The following is a 19,779-nucleotide window of genomic DNA, read 5'->3' as shown; positions in this document are numbered from 1 at the left end:
CCTGGGCTCAAGTGATCCTCCCACCTCAGCCTCCCTAGTAGCTGGGACTGCAGGCATGCACCACCATGCCAGCTAATTTTTATTTTTTTTGTAGAGATGGGATCTCATTGTATTGCTCAGGCTGGTCTCTTGAGGCCACTCCTGGACTCAAGCAGTCTTCCCACCTCAGCCTCCCAAAGTTGCTAGGATTATACCACGCCTGGCCAATGCATGTGTTATCCTCACTGAAATTCATATACCCTGTTTTTTGTGGAAATTTAGAAAGAGCTCTTGTATTATTTCTTTAGTTCAGAAAAATTCATGCTGAAAATTTGATCCTGTAATGTGGTCTGCACTTTGTTCTTATATGCAGTGTTAATGGGATTTGGTTTGGTTTTGGTTTTTTGTGTGTGAATCCATCTTTATTTAAGAAAAATATTATCATGGAATCTGGATTTTTTTCCCCCTAAGCTTACGCAAAACTTTCAGTGTAGTAAGTTGTTCAAGAAATTACATATCCCAGTTAATAATCTACTTACCCGAGGTTTCCCTTCACCCCCTTTGATTCAGCCTGTGTTTTCAGTGTTTCTTTCTCCTGGGTGGTACTAGGAAGATTTTTTATTGCAGACTGACACAGTTACATCATTTCCCAGAACAAGCCAGAGCAAACCAATTTTCTTAGTATTTTCTTAGTATGCTTTCACTGTAGACCTTCTTCTTAAGAGTCAGGGATAGCTGACCAGGTTCCAGTCATTCCCTTTACTCTATCACTTGCTGTGCTTCCCCGGGAGCCCACCTGTTGAGCTCTCCTTTGCCATGTGTTTTTCTCTTGATGTTCTTTGTATTTCGTTTGCTGTCCTCCTTAGTTCAGGGCCTTAACACCTCCAGCCAGTACCTTTTCACAGGCTTCTCTTGGCTCTCTGTGCATACAGCCCGTCCAATTCCTGGTCCCTGTTATGGTTTATTCTCCTTTCTATTGCAAGTAAAACCTTGCTTTAATGACTCATATTCCCATTTAGAATCCTTTAGTGGCTTCCCATTGCCTGGTTGCTAAAGCTTTATGTTCTTGGCCTTCATGAAGCAATATATGGAGTTATTAAGAGCTTGGGTTTGGAATCAAATAGACTCTAATTTCACCAAAGGGCTTTGGCCAAGTTACCTAACTTCTGCAAACCACAATTTCATCATCAATAAAAGTGGTAAAAATAATGATACCAGCCAGGCGTGGTGGCTCATCCCTGTAATCCCAGCACTTTGGAAGGTTGAAGTGGGAGGATTGCTTGAGACCAGGAGTTCAAGACCAACCTGGGCAACATTGCAAGACCCTGTCTCTACAAAACAAAATTTAAAAATTAGCCAGGTATGGTGGCATGCACCTGTGGTCCCAGCTACTTGGGAGGCTGAGGTCGTAGGATCACTTGAGCCCAAGTGGTCAAGGCTGCAGTGAGCCGTGATGGTGCCACTGCACTCTAGCCTGTGTGACAGAACAAGACTGTCTCTTTAAAAACAAAAAAACAAAAATGGTATCTTCCTCATTAGTTTATTGTAAAGCTGTAATGAGAGATAGTACTGCTAGTAGTAGCAAATAGTTAATTCGGTGCTTACTATGTGCCAAGTATAATTTGAGTACTTTGCATAGTTGAGTTCCTCACAGTAACCCTGTGATTCACAGTAACCTTGTGAAATGGATGTTATTACTTTCCTGATTTCATCAAGTGGAAACAGAAGTCCAGAGAGGTTAAGTAACTTGCCCCTAGTTAGGAAGTCGCTTAAAAAGTGCTGAGTGGTGGAGCAGGAATTCAAACCCAGATAGTCTGGCTTCAGAGCTCATGGATTTACCATTTTGGCTGTTATATAATGAGTTTTATGTAATAAACTTATTATGAGCCTGTAGTAAGTTTGGAATTGCACTGGGCCTATGTCCGGTAGAAGTTAAGTCACTTTTCTTTCTGGGAACCTGTTTAAGATCTAATGTCATCTGGTATCAGCCTGTATTTCCCCTTGCAGACAAAAAGTGATGTCCCTCAGGTACCCTATTTCCCTCTGGAATCTACCAGCTTACATTTTTTGTGAGTATTCAAAGATGTCCCAAACATTTATAATATGCAGATTTAGCAGAATTTTTATTCGTAAATGTTTACTGATTTTATTTTGTAGGTAGTTACAGAAAGTACTTAATGGTAATCATCTTGACCCCTAAATGGCACCTTGCCATTTTTTATCTCCACGTCTTTGATCGTTTCTTTTGTCCTAGGCTGCCAGAAATGCCATCCTTGTCTACCCACATTTTTAAGACTCAGCCAGAATCCCACCATTGTGACAAAGGCTTCTCACAGTACCCAGTTAAGAGGGGGATATGCCTTCCCTCCTTGAAATACCTTCAGCTCACATTTGGTCCCATAACTACTTGTAGGCCACATGTCAACCCTAGCTCTACTGACACTTCAGACAAGATAATTTTAATTGTGGGAGACTTTCCTGTGCATTGTAGGATGTTTAGCAGCGTCCCTGGCATCTACTCTTCAGATGCCAGTATCAGCTATCACCATCCCTGGTTGTGGCAATCAAAAATGTCTCTGAACTTTGCCAGTTTTCCTCTCATTGAGAACCACTGGGATAAGAGAAAGTGTAAGGTGTATGTGCTTTGGTGACAGACTTAGCATCGTAGCTTTGGCACTTCAATCTTGTACTCCTGATCAAGTTACTTAGCCTCGGTGAGCCTGTTTCCTCATTTGTAAACTCAAAATAGTAATGCATAATTTGTGGTTTGATTGTGGAGATTAAGAATAAGGGGGCCGGGTGTGGTGGCTCACGCCTGTAATCCCTGTACTGTGGGAGGCCGAGGGGGTGGATCACCTGTGGTCAGGAGTTCAAGACCGCCTGGCCAACATGGTGAAACCTTATGTCTACTAAAAATATAAAAATTAGCTGGGAGTGGTGGCATGTACCTGTAGTTCCAGCTACTTGGGAGGCTGAGGCAAGAGAATCGCTTGAACATTGGAGGTGGAGGCTGCAGTGAGCCGAGATCGTGCCATTGCACTCCAGCCTGGGCGACAATAGTGAAATTCTGTCTCAAAACAAACAGACAAACAAGAATAAGGATGGGCCAGGTGCAGTGTCTCATGCCTGTAATCCCAGCACTTTGGGAGGCCAAGGCAGGCAGATCATGAGGTCAGGAGTTCTAGACCAGCCTGACCGATATGGTGAAACCCCATCTCTACTAAAAACACAAAAATTAGCTGGGTTTGGTGGCACGTAACTGTAGTCCCAGCTACTTGGGAGGCTGAGGCAGGAGAACCACTTGAACCCAGGAGGTGGAGGTTGCAGTGAGCTAAGATTGCACCACTGCACTCCAGCCTAAGTAACACAGTGAGAATCTGTCTCAAAAAAAAAAAAAAAAAAAAAAGTAAATGTGGACTTCTAAAGCATCCATCATAGTAACACAAAGTAGCCATATTGTCTCCTAAACTCCAGGATCATGTATTGTGAGTTTCACATGTCTTTGTGTCTTCCTTTATATATTAGGCGGCCAAGAAGTATCTTGGTTAATTGTCTTTCCTTAAATGAAGGAAAAAGCATGTTTCCCTTATTCTTTAGAAAATGGCTGATCTTTCTGTGATTTAAAGGGCTGACAGATAAATACTACCACTTGTTTATTTTTCAAAAGTAATGATGGAATTGGATCAATTGCTTTTTCTGGGTTTTCTATACGCTATTATCAATCCTCTGATCAGTTCTTAGCTGTCCCCATGTAGCCATGGTGGCTGTGCTGTGGCAGAAGGAGGCCATCCTGGTGGCTTCTGGAGATGACCCAGTGCCATGTGCAGCCCACTCCCAGGCCTGTCTGGTGGCTGCTTCTCTGGCCTTACCCATGGAGTCTTGTGACTGTTTGTGCACCTTACTATTTTTTTTTAAGTCACTGTATTGAGGTCTATTTTATGTCCACCTCTTATTTTTTTTTCTAACACTGAAAAAAATGTTTGTGTTGTCATTATTTGTAGTACATTAAAAGATAGACCTCGGGTGATGGTTTCTTTAAAATTCTTTGGCACTCTTTAAAAGTGGCTTTGACTTTCTTGTGTAATTGAAAAGGTAGCTGGCATTTTACTTAAAGAGATTATGGTTTAGTTCATTGCTCTTTACAGAAACCTTGTAAGAACATGGCTGCTTGCCATTAGTTAAATGAAGCTTGCCAAGGGCAAGGCTCGCATTTTGGTGATTTTGCTACATTGGTGAAAAAACTAGCAATTATAGCTGTAGCCCAGGATTTTAAAATTATATTATTACTCTTTCTGTTATCATGATTGTAACTAGCACTTACTGTGTTCTTTCGGGCACTGATTGTTTTAAGTTCTTTATTTGTATCATGGTATTTAGTCCTCACCACGACCTTATGAGGCCAGTGGTGTTACTATCTTCACTCTACTTAAGATGTTGCACAGTGGGGATACGAATCTTCCTCAGAGTTCCATAGTTATTGTGGTGGATCCAGATGGTGTAGTTTCAGAATCCATGCTCTTAACTGCAGGGTAGTGTAAAATGTCCTACATAGAAAGATTGAGATGATTTTAAATTGTAATATGTCAGTGAAAAGTGTGCATTTTTGTCTCTGTGGTAAATGGTTTCCTTGTGCCTTAATAGTAGAGCTAGTAATCAGATTGTTTAAAAGTACAGCCATTAGGCCAGGCACTGTGGCTCATGCCTGTAATCCCAGCACTTTGGGAGGGCAAGGCGGGCGGACTGCCTGAGCTCAAGAGTTTGAGACCAGCCAGGGCAACACAGGGAAACCCTGTCTCTACTAAAACTTAGCTGGGCGTGGCGGCGCACGCCTGTAGTCCCAGCTACTCGAGAGGCTGAGGCAGGAATTGCTTGAACCCAGGATGTGGAGGTTGCAGTGAGCCGAGATTGTGTCACTGCTGTTCTTCAGCCTGGGCGACAGAGAGACTCTGTCTCCAAACAAACAAAAAAAGTACAGCTATTAGATTTTATGAAGTAGCTATTATAATATGTAACCAGATGAGACATTTAAAACCCAGTGTTTTTCCAGACGTCTCCCTTTGGGGTACAACCTTCGAGTATGCCAAGAGTCATGATGGTGCCCCGCATGTCCTCCCACCTGTATCATGTATCATTGGCTGATTTTGTCTACACTTAGTATTTATTTACCATTTTAATTCTTTCAGTGGCCCTGTTTATCAGTAAATTTTATTATGATTGAACCAGTATTGTTCAAGTTCAGACCAGAAGCTTTCATGTCAGTTTGGTAAACATTTTTATATTACTGGGTTTGTTCAGCGTGGTAGTGCACATGATGCTGTATTGACTTGGAATTTCTCCTCAGGATGTTGAGCCCTCGACTCAGGAAATATGGTGAGGTGGCTCCGTTTCAAGGGACTAAGCTGCTTTCCTGACCCATTGCTTTGTGCAGTCCCAGTGCTGGGCACAGCAGCTTTAACTTTCTTTCTGATGACATTCAGAAGTACAGCTGCTGGATTTTCTCATTAATTCTCACCAGTTAGAGATAGAAAGAAAAAGGAGCAGAGAATATTTCAGGACAATGTGGGTAAGGATGCCGTCCCCTGGATTTTTGGTTTGAGCGTGTCTCTGGCTCTTGTCCTCTTTTATTGTAACAAGTATTTCCAAGTTCCTCCGTTGAGTTTAACATCTTGTTTTTCACAGGCAGTTGGTGGGACCTGCCTTGTCTGTTTTACTCTGGAAGGGAAATCTAGTGGAAGCCTCAGTGTTTCCAGCAGGAAACTTCTAGGCTTGCGGAGAGCCCCTCTGGTGTCCTCCACACCCACAAGTAATTAATATCCTCAATGAAAAACTCCTACTTGGGGTTGCCTCCTTCCTCTGCCAGCCCATCTGGCTGCCCACGTGGGTTTCTCTGGGCACGTCATTAGGTTCTATTACCCACAGAGTAGGAGGAGACAGTCTCCCTGCCCTGTGTCCTTTGTTCAGGTGTGGGAGGAAGAAAGTCCCCAACTTATCACCAGTAGCGGAGCATAATTCGGAAAGTTGCTCTCATTCCCTTTGTTTTTACAGTTCAGAATTTTGGGGGAAGCTTTGCTCTCTGGGCTGTGAGCAAGGCCAGGGAGACAGTCTTGAGAGGAGTCTCCACATTATGCTTGACTCTTCCCCCACTTATCTACAAGATTACAGGACCTATTTCAATCAAGTTGTGGTGGAGAGGAGCAGATTTGTGTTGTAAAGACCAGTAATAGATGGTATCTGACACAGACGTTGATGTACAGAGAGAAAGCTTTGAGACCATTTTAACCAAGCCCCTTATTTTGAAGATGAATTTGAGGTTCAGGGAAAAGAAGGAACCTTCTCTGAGCCTGTAGCTAGTTAATTTGGAACAGGACTTGGGGCTTCTAGCTCCCAGCCCTAGATTTGGCCTTCTTTTCTGCACTGCTGCTGAAGTCAAAGTCTGGCTTTACCCAGAGAAACCTGGCACTTGTTCCTCATGTGTGTGAACTGGCTTCCTGAGTGGGATGATTGAGAGTCATGTCCCTGGCGCATCTGGGCTTAGGTTGAGCTCAGCTTCCCTGGCAGCCAAAGGATCGCTGCTGCCTCCTGCTGGTACCAAGTATTAAGGTTTCTTGTTTGTTTTTGAGATGGAGTCTCACTGTATCGCCCAGGCTGGAGTGCAGTGGCGCGATCTCGGTTCACGGCAGCCTCTGCCTCCTGGGTTCAAGTAATTCTTGTGCCTCAGATTCCTGAAGAGCTGGGATTACAGGCCTGTACCACCACACCCAGCTAATTTTTGTATTTTTAGTACAGACCGGGTTTCATCATGTTGGCCAGGATGGACTGGATCTCCTGACGTTGTGATCTGCCCATTTCGGCCTCCCAAAGTGTTGGGATTACAGACATGAGTCACTGTGCCCAGCCGTATTAAGGTTTTTAGGCAAGAAAGATGAACATACTGTGATTTGACAAGTAAAAGCAACAGAGGGAAGAACTAGTAAAGACTTAACTCTGTCAGATTTTGCAAGGGGAGATCTATCCTTGGGGATGAAACACGATTCCTTTTTGTTTTGTGTTTTTTGTTTTTCCCATTGTCACAGTTATCCTATATAAATAATTGTAGGAGTGCCCATCAATGTTGGTTGATTCTGGGGTGCATTATTACTTTAAGCTTCACTGGTAAAGACAAATGCTATTTTGGAAAATAAAACCATTTAAAAATAGTAGTTCAGGCCAGGCATGGTGGCTCATGCCTGTAATCCTAGCACTTTGGGAGGCCGAAATGGGTGGATCACCTGAGGTCAGGAGTTTGAGACCAGCCTGACCAACATGGTGAAACTCTCTCTCTACTAAAATACAAAAAATAGCTGGGAGTGGTGACACACACCTGTAATCCCAGCTACTAGGGAGGCTGAGGCAGGAGAATCGCTTGAACCCAATAGGTAGAGGTTGCAGTGAGCTGAGATCGTGCCACTGTACTTTAGCCTGGGTAATAAAGTGAGACTCCATCTCAAAAAAAGAAAAAAAAAAAAGTAGTTCAAAATTAAATTATGGAATCAAAGTTTTGTTGCTAGGATATACCATACAGGTTATCAAGTACAGCCCTTTTATATTAGAAATTGAAACAACTGAGACTCAGATTAAATTTTTTTTTTTTTTGGAGGCAGAACCTCACTCTGCTGCCCAGACTGGAGTGTGGTGATGCTATCTCAGCTCACTGCAACCACCGCCTTCTGGGTTCAAATGATTCTCCTGCCTCAGCCTCCCGAGTAACTGCAGTTACAGGCATGCACCACCACGCCTGGCTTATTTTTGTATTTTTAGTAGAGACGGAGTTTCATCGTGTTGGCCAGGCTGGTCTTGAACTCCAGACCTCAGGTGATCCACCTACCTTGACCTCCCAAAGTGCTGGGATTACAGGTGCAAGCCACCATGCGGGCCAACCCAAAGAACTTTAATAAGTGACTTAGGAAGCTAGATGTGGTGGCTCACACTTTAATCCCAGCTACTTGGGAGGCCGAAGCAGGAGGATCACTTGAGGCCAGAAGCTTGCATGTTGGGAGCAAGTCCCCCAAAATCTGGCCATAAACTGGCCCCAAAACTGGCTGTAAACAAAATCTCTGCAGCACTGTAATATGTTTGTAATGGCCATGACGCCCACGCTGGAAGGTTGTGGATTTACCGGAATGAGGGCAAGGAACACCTGGCCCGCCCAGGGTGGAAAACCACTTAAAGGCATTCTTAAGCCACAAACAATAGCATGAGCGATCTAAGTCTTAAGGGCGTGTTCCTGCTGCAGTTAACTAGTCCAACCTATTCATTTAATTTGGCCTATCCCTTTGTTTCCCATAAGGGATACTTTTAGTTAATTTAATACCTATAGAAACAATGCTAATGACTGGTTTACTGTTAATAAATATGTGGGTAAATCTGTGTTCGGGGCTCTCAGCTCTGAAGGCTATGAGACCCCTGATTTCCCACTTCACACCTCTATATTTCTGTGTGTGTCTTTAATTCCTCTAGTGCCAATGGATTAGGTTCTCCCCGATCGAGCTGGTCTCGGCACTTGAGGCTACAGTGTGCTATGCTTACACCTCTGAATAGCCACTGCTCTCCAGCCTGGGGAACATAGTGGGATCCCATCTCTAAAAATAAATTAATTTTTTAAAAAAGTGATGGAAAATCATAATTCAGTAAGTCAGTATCAGTATAAATCTTCTAACTTAGATAAGTTTTACCATTTAAGTTTCTTGTGTGCTAGACTTTGTTTTTGTGAGTTGCCCAGGCTGGAGTGGTGCAGTGGCTCAATCTCAGCTCACTGTAAGCTCCACCTCCCGAGTTCATGCCATTCTCCTGCCTCAGCCTCCCAAGTCACTGGGACTACAGGTGCCCGCCACCACACCCGGCTAATTTTTTTGTATTTTCAGTAGAGACGGGGTTTCACCATGTTAGCCAGGATGGTCTTGATCTCCTGACCTCGTGATCTGCCTGCCTCATAAAGTGCTGGGATTACAGGTGTGAGCTTCCACACACGGCCTCCATAGATTAATGCTTATTGCTATATTTGTGTGTAACAGTATGTTTCCCTCTCTTATAGACAAGAATGAAAGCTCAAACAGCTGAAACAGCTTGCCCAGGGGTAACACAATGAGTAAATGGTTGAGCAGTAGTTTAAGAGCAGTCTGAGTCCAAGGTCATGTTTTTAACACTGCCCTGTTGCCATTTCCTTTAATGGTTTGAATTATCTTAACTAACTTTATTTGTCCCCGTGGCAAAGTATTTTCCTTGTGTGTATTGCCCATTGCTGTTTAAGGAAAGTTAGCCCAGTTGAGTGCAATAGCCAATATTTTTTTAAAGTCTTGAACTTTAAATTTTTACTGAGAATACTTCTTGCTTGTCATAAGGTGCATCGTCATTGGGACCTCATGTGAATGCATTGCACACTGAGGCACATTAAGTCTTAACTGTGTAGCCTCCTGCACAGCGAATCAGCCTTTGAACTGTGAAAGAAAGAAATTCTTGTGCGTGAGAAAATGATCAAAGATATTTTAGGAAAGAAAAGTACTGACATTTTTACCTTGAGATAGTATTTGATACCGAAATACAATTTTAGTCGGAAAGCCAATATTTTTCAAAAATTGTATTCCTTTGACCTCTGTGGGCTGGACGACATCAGTGTGCCTCTCCATTAATTTCTTGTACTTTTTAGAATCTCTTTGGCTGTTCAGATGTAAAAGTCCACATATTATTCAGTTTGCACCAGGAAGATGCATGAATGTCATTGAATAACATGAGCCCATTGGATTGTGTTTCCTTCAAGAGTGTAATAACCATGTTCTCCATGGAAATATTTTACATAATGTTATCTTTCTTCCTATTAGTCCTTTGACATTTTATTTTTTTTTCTTTTGAGACAGAGTTTTTTTCTGTTGCCTAGGTTGGAGTGCAGTGCCATGATGTCAGCTCGCTGTGACCTCCGCCTTGTGCCTCAGCCTCCTGTATAGCTGGGATTACAGGCGTGTGCTACCATGCCTGTGCCACTATGCCTGTGCAGTTTTTTTGTGTTTTTAGTAGAGACAGGGTTTCACCATATTTGCCAGGCTGGTCTTGAACTCCTGGCCTCAAGTGATCTGCCTGCCTCGGCCTCCCGAAGTGCTGGGATTACAAGGCAAGGCCGAGCACAGCCTTGACATTTTAAATGTAATTTAAACATATCCTAATTGCAGTATTGTCCAAAACAGTAAATATTCTAAGGCAAAAAATCAAAAGTCTTAAAATCTTATCCTAGTTTTATCTACTTTACTGGTACTTACCAGGAACTTGTCAATATCTTATTAAATAATATTTGCCATGCCCATGATTCATCTTGGTTTTTTTTTTTTGGCCAATTCCCCCACCCCTCATACTCATTTCCTGTCCTGAATTGGTAAGCTCTGTGAGGATATGAGGACTGTAAGCAACATGAAGCCTGGGAGCTTTTATATATCAAACACCTGGAATAATGGCATGTGATAGGAGCTCAGCCGATGCACATTCAGTGAATTTATATAAAAATACTCCCTAAGGTAAAGTTGTTTTAAATGTTTGTAGGCATTTTGATCCTTTTTAAGAGACAGATATTCCTGTTTTCATTTTCCTTGTAAAATCTTTGTTCCCTCTCACTTACATAATGCTACTTTAAACTTCTACCAACAGTAGGCTAACTATTAATAGCCTGCTGTTGATCAGATGCCTTCCTGATAACAGACTGTCGATTGAACTGGGAATATTTCAGTGTTGGATGATGTGAAACATATAACACTTCCTGTCTCTTGTGAACAAAATGCCCATTCCATTCATTATTTGAATGGTGATTGATGTAATATTTGCTTAACATTTGGAATTTCTAATGCTCATATGAGAACGTGATCTGTTTTGTAAAAATAAATTTTGTTTATGGAAATAATTGAAAAAATTATTCTCCAGTGGAAATAATTATAGAAAAACATTGACCTTGTATTCAGGTCACTGACACTGTAAGTTTTTGATTGATTGTTTTAATATGATAAATATGAATATCTTGGTTCATCACTTTCTTTTAGTATGATGCTGTAGCATTGTCTAGATACTAAGGCTATTTTCTATTTAAATCAAGCCCCCCTTCTCTTGCAGTGTTAAAAATGTATGGACGTCATTAGCCATCAGGGAAATATAGATCAAAACTGTAACGAGATACTGCATAATCCACTTGGGTGGATAAAGTAAAAAAGATAGTGTTGTTCAGGGTGAAGAATTGGAACCCTCATACACTGGTGATAGGAATGTAAAATGATGCAGCCGCTGTGGAAAACACTTTGGCAGTTTATCAAAAAGCTAAATATAGAGGCACGATATGAGCTAATTATGGTAACTCCTAGGTATATACCTCCCCTCAAAAAAAAAGTATGTTCACACAAAAATGTATACACAAGTGTGAATAGCAGTATGGAAGTATTATTTTTATAGCCCCTAAAGTGAAAATAACCCAAATGTTCATGAAGTGAAGGAATAAGCAAAATATTTTATCTCCATACAGTGGAATACTATTTGCCAATAAAAATAAGTAAAGTATTAATACATGCAGCACAAGAGTCAAACTTGAAAACATGATGCCAGTTACAAAAAATACTTTATATGATTCCATTTATAGGAAATGTTCAGAATCAGCAAGTAGATGAGTGGTTGCTAAGGGTTAGATGGGGTAGGAGGGATATGGGGAGTGAATGCTAATGAATATGTTGTTTCTTTTTGGAGCAATGAAAGTGTTGTCATTTAAATAGTGGTGATAGTTGCCAGGGGCGGTGGCTCACGCCTGTAATCCCAGCACTTTGGGAGGTCAAGGCGGGTGGATCACAAAGCTCAGGAGTTCGAGACCAGCCTGGCCAATATGGTGAAACCCCATCTCTACTAAAAATACAAAAAAATTAGCCAGGCGTGGTGGTACATGCCTGTAATCCCAGCTCCTTGGGAGGCTGAGGCAGGAGAATTGCTTGAGTCTGGGAGGCAGCGGTTGCAGTGAGCTGAGATCGCACACTGCACTCCAGCCTGGGTGACAGAGCGAGACTTTGTCTCAAAAAAATAAAAAAAATTAAAAATTAAAAAATAAATAAAAATTAAAAAAATAAATAGTAGTGATAGTCGCACATCTAAAACCCATTGAATTCTATACCTAAAGGGGTCAATTGTATGATACGTGAATATAGTTGTTATTGAAGTATGTATAGTTGACGCTTTGAACAGCACAAGGGTTAGAGGTACTGACCAACCCCCTCCAATGGAGTTGAAAATCCGGATCTGGCTTCTGACTTGACTACTGGCATACTCTTGATCAGAATCCTTACTGATGACATGACCAGTTGATTAACGTGTTATATAGCATATTCTTACAATAAAGTAAGCTAGAGAAAAGAAAATGTTAAGACAATCATAAGGAAGATAAAATATACTTACTATTCATTAAGTAGATAGATCATATTCAGTAGATCATCATAAAGGTCTTCATCCTCATCATCTTCGCGTTGAGTAGGCTGAGGGGTTGGTCTTGCTGTCTCAGGTGGCAGAGGTGGAAGAAAAAATATGTGTATAAGTGAACCCATGTTGTTCAAGGTTCAACTCTATGTAGATGCATTTGCTTCCATGAGCATAAATAATCTCTGAAATTATACATATTTGTTGCTTATAGAAAGGAGAGCTGGATTCCTATGCGGGTAGTCATGGGAGGGAGATTTTTACTAAATATCCTTTTGTGTTTATCAAACTTTGTACCTTGTCATCGTATTACATGTTTTTCAAATAAATAAAAGTTATATAATGAGGTATTAATAGCTTATCTTCTCTCTTGATTTTACTATATCCAGGTCCTTCAAGGGTTAGATTATCTACACAGTAAGTGCAAGATCATTCATACTGACATAAAGCCAGAAAACATCTTGATGTGTGTGGATGATGCATATGTGAGAAGAATGGCAGCTGAGGCCACTGAGTGGCAGAAAGCAGGTGCTCCTCCTCCTTCAGGGTCTGCAGGTGAGGGAGCTGAGCTAGCTTCATTTCAGTTTGGGGGCGTTGTGAGCTTGCAAAGTTGCAGTTGTTGAAGGTATCTGAATCAAATGTTACATGTAAGGAACTTTTTGGAAAAGTTTAATTGCTGGAAATAACTGCACCCTTTTCTTGAAATGGAAAATACCCCAGCTACATTATATTTTAATGTTAAAATTATTTACTTTTGTCCCCCTTTAAAAGGCCATTTAAATTTGTAGTTGCTGCTTCATCTATATTTGAACATTTTTTTCTGTTGCCCACTTCTCTGCAGAGGAGAACATAGTAACAGCTTTCCTGTAGCTGACCTTTAGTCATCAGAATATTTTTCTAGCTTCAGTTTTGTTACAGTAATTCCTGTTGTCCATTTAGCATAGCTATGTCAATCTGAGTTTTATCAACAGATTTGGAGTTAGTTAGAAAAGGCCTGATGGTGGGGGAAGAAGACCAAGTGACCTGAGTATTGGGATATTTTTACCTCTGGGCTGGGGTTGGGGTGGTGGTGCAGTGAAGTGTGGACTGTGCTTCTCACTCTTCGACAGCGTGGTCTGTGCCTTTGTGTGTTGTCAGGCAAGCATGTATACTAAAGGGCTGAGGCTCCTGGGACTGGCTGGGGCTCTCTTCACATCTCCTTTACTGCCATCAGGGTGTTGTTTAGATCATGGACCCAGCCTGTCAAACTTTTGGCCCTGGTGTAGGGGTTTAATCATGTGATTCCCAGACTGTTTGCTGCATATTTGATTTAAATTGTAGAAAGCTTGCAAAATAGATTTCAAATATAGATGTACATCTAATCTAAATTGTTCATTTCATTATATTTTAAACAAATTTGGTTTAATGACTGTGATATGTATGAATTCTTTCCCATTTTCTTACCTGTTGGTGCTTTGGGCTTGACTGTTTTTGAGACGTATTAGTATTTCATTTTAGATAAATAAGAGAAATGGCTCAGTGTGAGCAACTTCTACTATGCCTTCAAGAGTCACTCATTTGTTTCAGTGCATAAACTTTCTCTAGATTCCTGTGATTAAGAAGCTCTGATTAATAGTTTTTGAAGTTGGATAGCCATTAAAAGACAATAATTATTTCACTTTGCAATTCGAATGACCTACGTGAAGGTATGTGTCTGTTTTCTGCTAAATATCGATTTTGTTTCATTTTGTTTTAGTGAGTACGGCTCCACAGCAGAAACCTGTAAGTACTTACACATATTACTTTATATGCACCATGTCAAAAGAGACCATTTATTATTGAGTTGTTCAAATTATTAAAAAGTTGTGTATTTAAAGGGTGAACACATTTATAAAAGTTGTGTATCCTCAAATAGGTAAGACTTACTGTCTTGTTAATTTTTTTTTTTTTTTTTTTTTGATACTGAGTTTTGCTCTGCCACTCAGGCTGGAGTGCAGTGGTGCCATCTTGGCTCACTGCAACCTCCCCCTCCCGGGTTCAAACAATTCTTGTGCCTCAGCCTCCCAAGTAGCTGTGATTACAGTCACCTGCCACCACACCCAGCTAATTTTTGTATTTTTAGTAGAGACGGGGTTTCACCGTGTTGGCCAGACTGTTCTCGAACTCCTGACTTCAAGTGATCTGCCCACCTCGGCCTTCCAAAGTTCTGGGATTACAGGCGTCAGCTACCACATCCAGCCTGTCTTGTTAATTTTTCGTATCTGTGCAGAGTTGGGATAGTTAGAGCCTTTCAGAGATTGTCTTCTTTATGCATTTTCTGGACTGTGGTTGGCCAAGTTCAGTGAAATGTGAGGTGATGCAGTTGAAGTATTTTTATTTCAAAATCACTTTACATTATTTCTGATTGGCTGCTAAGTTACCTGTTTTTCTGAAGCGGTTGTTCTAATTTTTTTCCATCCAGATATTAAATAAGAAAGAGACTGATCTATTTTGTGGTCCCGTCAAAACCGTATGTCCTTGTTAGATACTGGGTGTGGTGGCTCATGCCTGTAATCCCAGCACTTTGGGAGGCCGAGGCCACTGAATCACTTGAGGTCAGGAATTTGAGACCAGCCTGGCCTACATGGTGAAACCCCATCTCTACCAAAAATGCAAAGACTAGCCGAGTGTGCTGGTGGACACCAGTAATCCTAGCTACTCAGGAGGCTGAGGCAGAAGAATCGCTTGAGCCCAGGAGGTGGAGGTTGCAGTGAGCCGAGATCACGCCACTGCACTCCAGTCTGGGCGACAGAGCGAGACTCCGTGTCAATAATAATAATAATCATCATCATCATCATCAGCTGGGTGTGATGGCGTGCACCTGTACTCCTAGCTACCTGAGGGGGTGAGACATGAGAATCACTTGAACTCGGGAAGTGGAGGTTGCAGTGAGCTGAGATCACACCACTGCACTCCAGCCTGGGCAACAGAACGAGACTCAGTCTCAAAGAAAAAATAAACCAAAAACAAAACAACAGCAAAACACTATGTTTACTGAAACAGCCCTTGATTTGGAATGTAAGTTCTGGAACAAGAGGAAGCTGTAATAATTACGCTTCCTGGCCTGCTGAGACGCCCGGATTGTTTCCCATAGTTTTTCCCTGGCTTGAGCTGCCTGAGTTACTGATTGTTTGAAAGGTTGGAGTCTTTCATTGCCAGTGCTTGGCAAGTCGGGTGGCCATGATGGGAGGCAGACAAAAGCTGTGGCTTTTTCTTTTTTCCCTTTGCTGAATAGGCTTATCTCTTAGAATTCATGTTGTCTTGGCTGCTAAGAGCTTCATATGTGAGCCCCAGACACACAGTGACATACACCTGCTCAGGCACCTGTTTCATTTTTGGCATTGAGAAGGTGGAATGTTGTTACTTTGTATATAGACAGCAGCAAATAAAACTTGCAAGAGGAGCTTCTCCTTTAAGGCCAAGAGAATTTCGAACTTCAGTTCTCTTAGGGTTTGAATGGTGAAGACTTACTGGATTTAAGCTCTATCCCTTTGAGGGTAGGACCTGGTGGTAGACCCAGCACGTGAGATCAGTCAGCACTGCTTTCCCTTTGATTTTACTGTAAGCCTTACCACAAAGTAGATCTGTCTGGGTTTGGGATTTTAGTAGAATATGGCATGAGAAAGCAGAATTTATTGGTATTTGCCATGCTGCTAGCAGTTATACTATCATGTGGTACTTTAAAAAGAAGAAAACTGACCTGTGGTCTTTTCTTAACATGTTATAGATAGGAAAAATATCTAAAAACAAAAAGAAAAAACTGAAAAAGAAACAGAAGAGGCAGGCTGAGTTATTGGAGAAACGCCTGCAGGAGATAGAAGAATTGGAGCGAGAAGCTGAAAGGAAAATAATAGAAGAAAACATCACTTCAGCTGCACCTTCCAATGACCAGGATGGCGAATACTGCCCAGAGGTGAAACTAAAAACAACAGGATTAGAGGAGGCGGCCGAGACAGAGACTGCAAAGGACAATGGTCAGTGGGGCCTCGAACCTGGGCTGCATGGGGTCCTCAGAGCTCCATTAGTAGGGTCCTACCCGGTCAGCTTGGGGGCTGATTTGTGCTGCTGCTGCAGATGACAAGTCCGATTCTCTCCAACTCCCTATTGGGAAATATGGGAGACAGCCTTGTACTTCATGATTTGTGAACTGTATGCCAGAAATATGTTAACATTTCAAAATAGTTTTTAAAAAATGTAAAACGTCTGAGAAATACCATGTTTCTGTCATGCTAATGATGGTGCTTTATTTTGTCATTAACTTTTTACCTAACTGTAATGCACCACAAGTCTATTTCTGAAGATTGTAGAAGGTAGAAATGGAAGTGCAACTTTATTTAGAAAGAGATATTTTCCCTTAAGAGTAACTTTTTCTTATAAGAGCAGGCCAATTATTAAATGAATGAAAAATGAGATTTAGAAAACCTGAAGCTTTTACCCCAAAAGCAAAGAGGTGTTTACTAGGTGGTACATAAGTTAAACACATTCAAAACGTATTTTATTGATGGAGATAAGTACTTAGTGAGGCCGTATTAAGGACAGTAACAAGTTCTTATTCTTGACCCATCAACTTCTTAAGGTGAAGCTGAGGACCAGGAAGAGAAAGAAGATGCTGAGAAAGAAAACATTGAAAAAGATGAAGATGATGTAGATCAGGAACTTGTGAACATAGACCCTACGTGGATAGAATCACCTAAAACCAATGGCCATATTGAGAATGGCCCATTCTCACTGGAGCAGCAACTGGACGATGAAGAGGATGACGAAGAAGACTGCCCAAATCCTGAGGAATATAATCTTGATGAGCCAAATGCAGAAAGTGATTACACATATAGCAGCTCCTATGAACAATTCAATGGTGAATTGCCAAATGGACGACATAAAATTCCCGAGTCACAGTTCCCAGAGTTTTCCACCTCGTTGTTCTCTGGATCCTTAGAACCTGTGGCCTGCGGCTCTGTGCTTTCTGAGGGATCACCACTTACTGAGCAAGAGGAGAGCAGTCCATCCCATGACAGAAGCAGGACGGTTTCAGCCTCCAGTACTGGGGATTTGCCAAAAGGTAAGTGTTCTTCCCATCAACTGTCTGCCATTACTGACTCCAGGGACGTGCCGTTAACAAATGCTATGAAGGAACTGGCTGGAAGTGGCCAAGCCCTGTTTGTGTGTGCTAATCATTTTTATTACTTTCATACTCATGAAGAAGTAATGTGATTTAAATACATGTTCTATGCCACTAGACTATCTCTTGCTCTCTGCGTACCAAATCTTATTTCTGACCAGTTCTCATTTTTAATATATTTATAGTCAGCAGCATCATTTGCAAAAACCTTCCAGTTTTTGCAACTTATATCTTTCTAGAATGTGTAGTTTAGTTTATCATTTGTATCTTCTTCTATCTGATATTATTATAGTTTTTGTTTTGTTTTGTTTTGTTTCTATTCAAGAAAAGTATACCTCCTCTTTGACTCTATTGAGAAAGAAGTGTCATATTGTCTTTTGATATTTGTTCCTGATTATAGGACCCTACTATTGATAACTGGCCCAGGATTGTAATTTTCAAGGAATTGGCATGGATTTAGATGTGATGACAGATTATAGATTGGCTCTTGTGTTCTTGTCTACCTGAGAAGGCTTGACTTATTCAAACCTTTATTTTGGGAGTCAATGCCGAGTGACTCTAGTAAGTGAAACTGGGTAACACAGTTGGTTTCCATTCTGACTCATGGTGGAAAAGCTCTGAAACCTCCTCTGCTCCCTCTGCTGACAAGACTGTTTAACACACAGTGAGTAATTGATGAGCCAGCCCTGCAAACCACCCAAGACATTATGCAGCCCCTTTGGTTCCAGAGTCTGGAATTGCACGCTGAGTGAGCTGGCTTTGTTACACGCTGGCTATGATGAATCCTCCTGAGGATTTGCTTTCTTTACTTGGCTCGACGTGGTCAGCTCCTGTTCCCCTTTATAGGGAGTGTTTGAAGGTGCTTACATAGAATGTAGGTTCAGCCGGGCGCGGTGGCTCAAGCCTGTAATCCCAGCACTTTGGGAGGCCGAGGCGGGCGGATCACGAGGTCAGGAGATCGAGACCATCCTGGCTAACATGGTGAAACCCCGTCTCTACTAAAAATACAAAAAACTAGCCGGGCGTGGTGGCGGGCGCCTGTAGTCCCAGCTACTCGGAGGCTGAGGCAGGAGAATGGCCTGAACCTGGGAGGCGGAGCTTGCAGTGAGCCGAGATCGCGCCACTGCACTCCAGCCTGGGTGACACAGCGCGAGACTCCGTCTCAAAAAAAAAAAAAAAAAAAAAAGAATGTAGGTTCATGTCTGGGAAAGGGCAGTAGTGAGATGTACCTTATCCAGATTTATTGTTGCTGTTGCAGTTCAATTTTTCTCTTGAGGTTTCTTTTTTTTTTTTTGAGATTGAGTCGTGCTCTGTTGCCCAGGTTTGAGTGCAGTGGCGTGATCTCAGCTCACTGCAACCTCTGCCTCCCGGATTCAAGCGATTCTGCCGGCCCAGCCTCCTGAGTAACTGGGATTACAAGCGTGTGCCACCACGCCTGGCTAATTTTTGTATTTTTATTAGAGACGGGTTTTCACCATGTTGGTCAGGCTGATCTCAAACTCCTGACCTCGTGAGCCACCGCACCCGGCCGAAGTTTCATATAGAAAGTAATTTACAAAGTATCTTTTTAATTATTTCTATTTTATTTATTTATTTATTTATTTTGAGACAGTCTCAGTCTAGTTGCCCAGGCTGGAGTGCAGTGGTGCAATCTCAGCTCACTGCAACCTTTGCCTCCTGGACTCAAGCAATTCTCCTGCCTCAGTCTCCCGAATAGCTGGGATTACAGGCACCCGTCACCATGCCTGGCTAATTTTTATACTTTTAGTAGAGATGGAGCTTCACCATGTTGGCTAGGCTGGTCTCCAATGCCTGACCTCAGGTGATCCGCCCTCCCCAGCCTCCCAAAGTGCTGGGATTACAGGTGTGAGCCACCATGACCAGACCAAAGTACCTTTTTTATTTGTACTTAGTTTGCAAGTATTAGCTTAGGCTGCAGTGGCTTCAGTTACAGCCAGCCCTCCGTATCCATGGGTATTACATCTGTGGATTTCACATCCATGTGCTCAGCCAGCCTCAGATGGAAAACAGTTGGAGGGAAAAAAAAAAAAACCTGTGTCTTTATTGAACATGTACAGACTTTTCCCCCTTGTCATTATTCCCTAAACAATACAGTATAACAACTATTTACATACCATTTACATTGTAGCAGGTATTATAAATAACTAGAGATCAACTAAAGTATATAGGAAGATGTATGTAGG

At 41.9% G+C, this 19,779-nt stretch overlaps 1 protein-coding gene across 11 annotated transcripts in view; it reads left to right on the top strand.

Moving 5' to 3' along the window:
* SRPK2 (SRSF protein kinase 2) overlaps window positions 1–19,779 on the top strand; it is a 303,416-nt gene that overhangs the window by 257,922 nt on the left and 25,715 nt on the right. For 10 of the 11 annotated variants that reach the window (XM_025381152.1, XM_025381146.1, XM_025381157.1 and 7 more), the window contains 4 exons: window positions 12,828–12,993; window positions 14,174–14,199; window positions 16,184–16,430; window positions 17,033–17,515. In XM_025381152.1, coding sequence (XP_025236937.1) covers window positions 12,828–12,993; window positions 14,174–14,199; window positions 16,184–16,430; window positions 17,033–17,515 — 922 coding nt within the window. The remainder of the gene's footprint in view (window positions 1–12,827; window positions 12,994–14,173; window positions 14,200–16,183; window positions 16,431–17,032; window positions 17,516–19,779) is intronic. The other variant, XM_025381156.1, reaches the window with a different exon arrangement.

Source organism: Theropithecus gelada, chromosome 3 (assembly GCF_003255815.1).
Source record: "Theropithecus gelada isolate Dixy chromosome 3, Tgel_1.0, whole genome shotgun sequence".
In the NCBI taxonomy this organism is placed as follows: Eukaryota; Metazoa; Chordata; class Mammalia; order Primates; family Cercopithecidae; genus Theropithecus; species Theropithecus gelada.
This window is presented reverse-complemented; position numbering and strand designations above follow the sequence as displayed.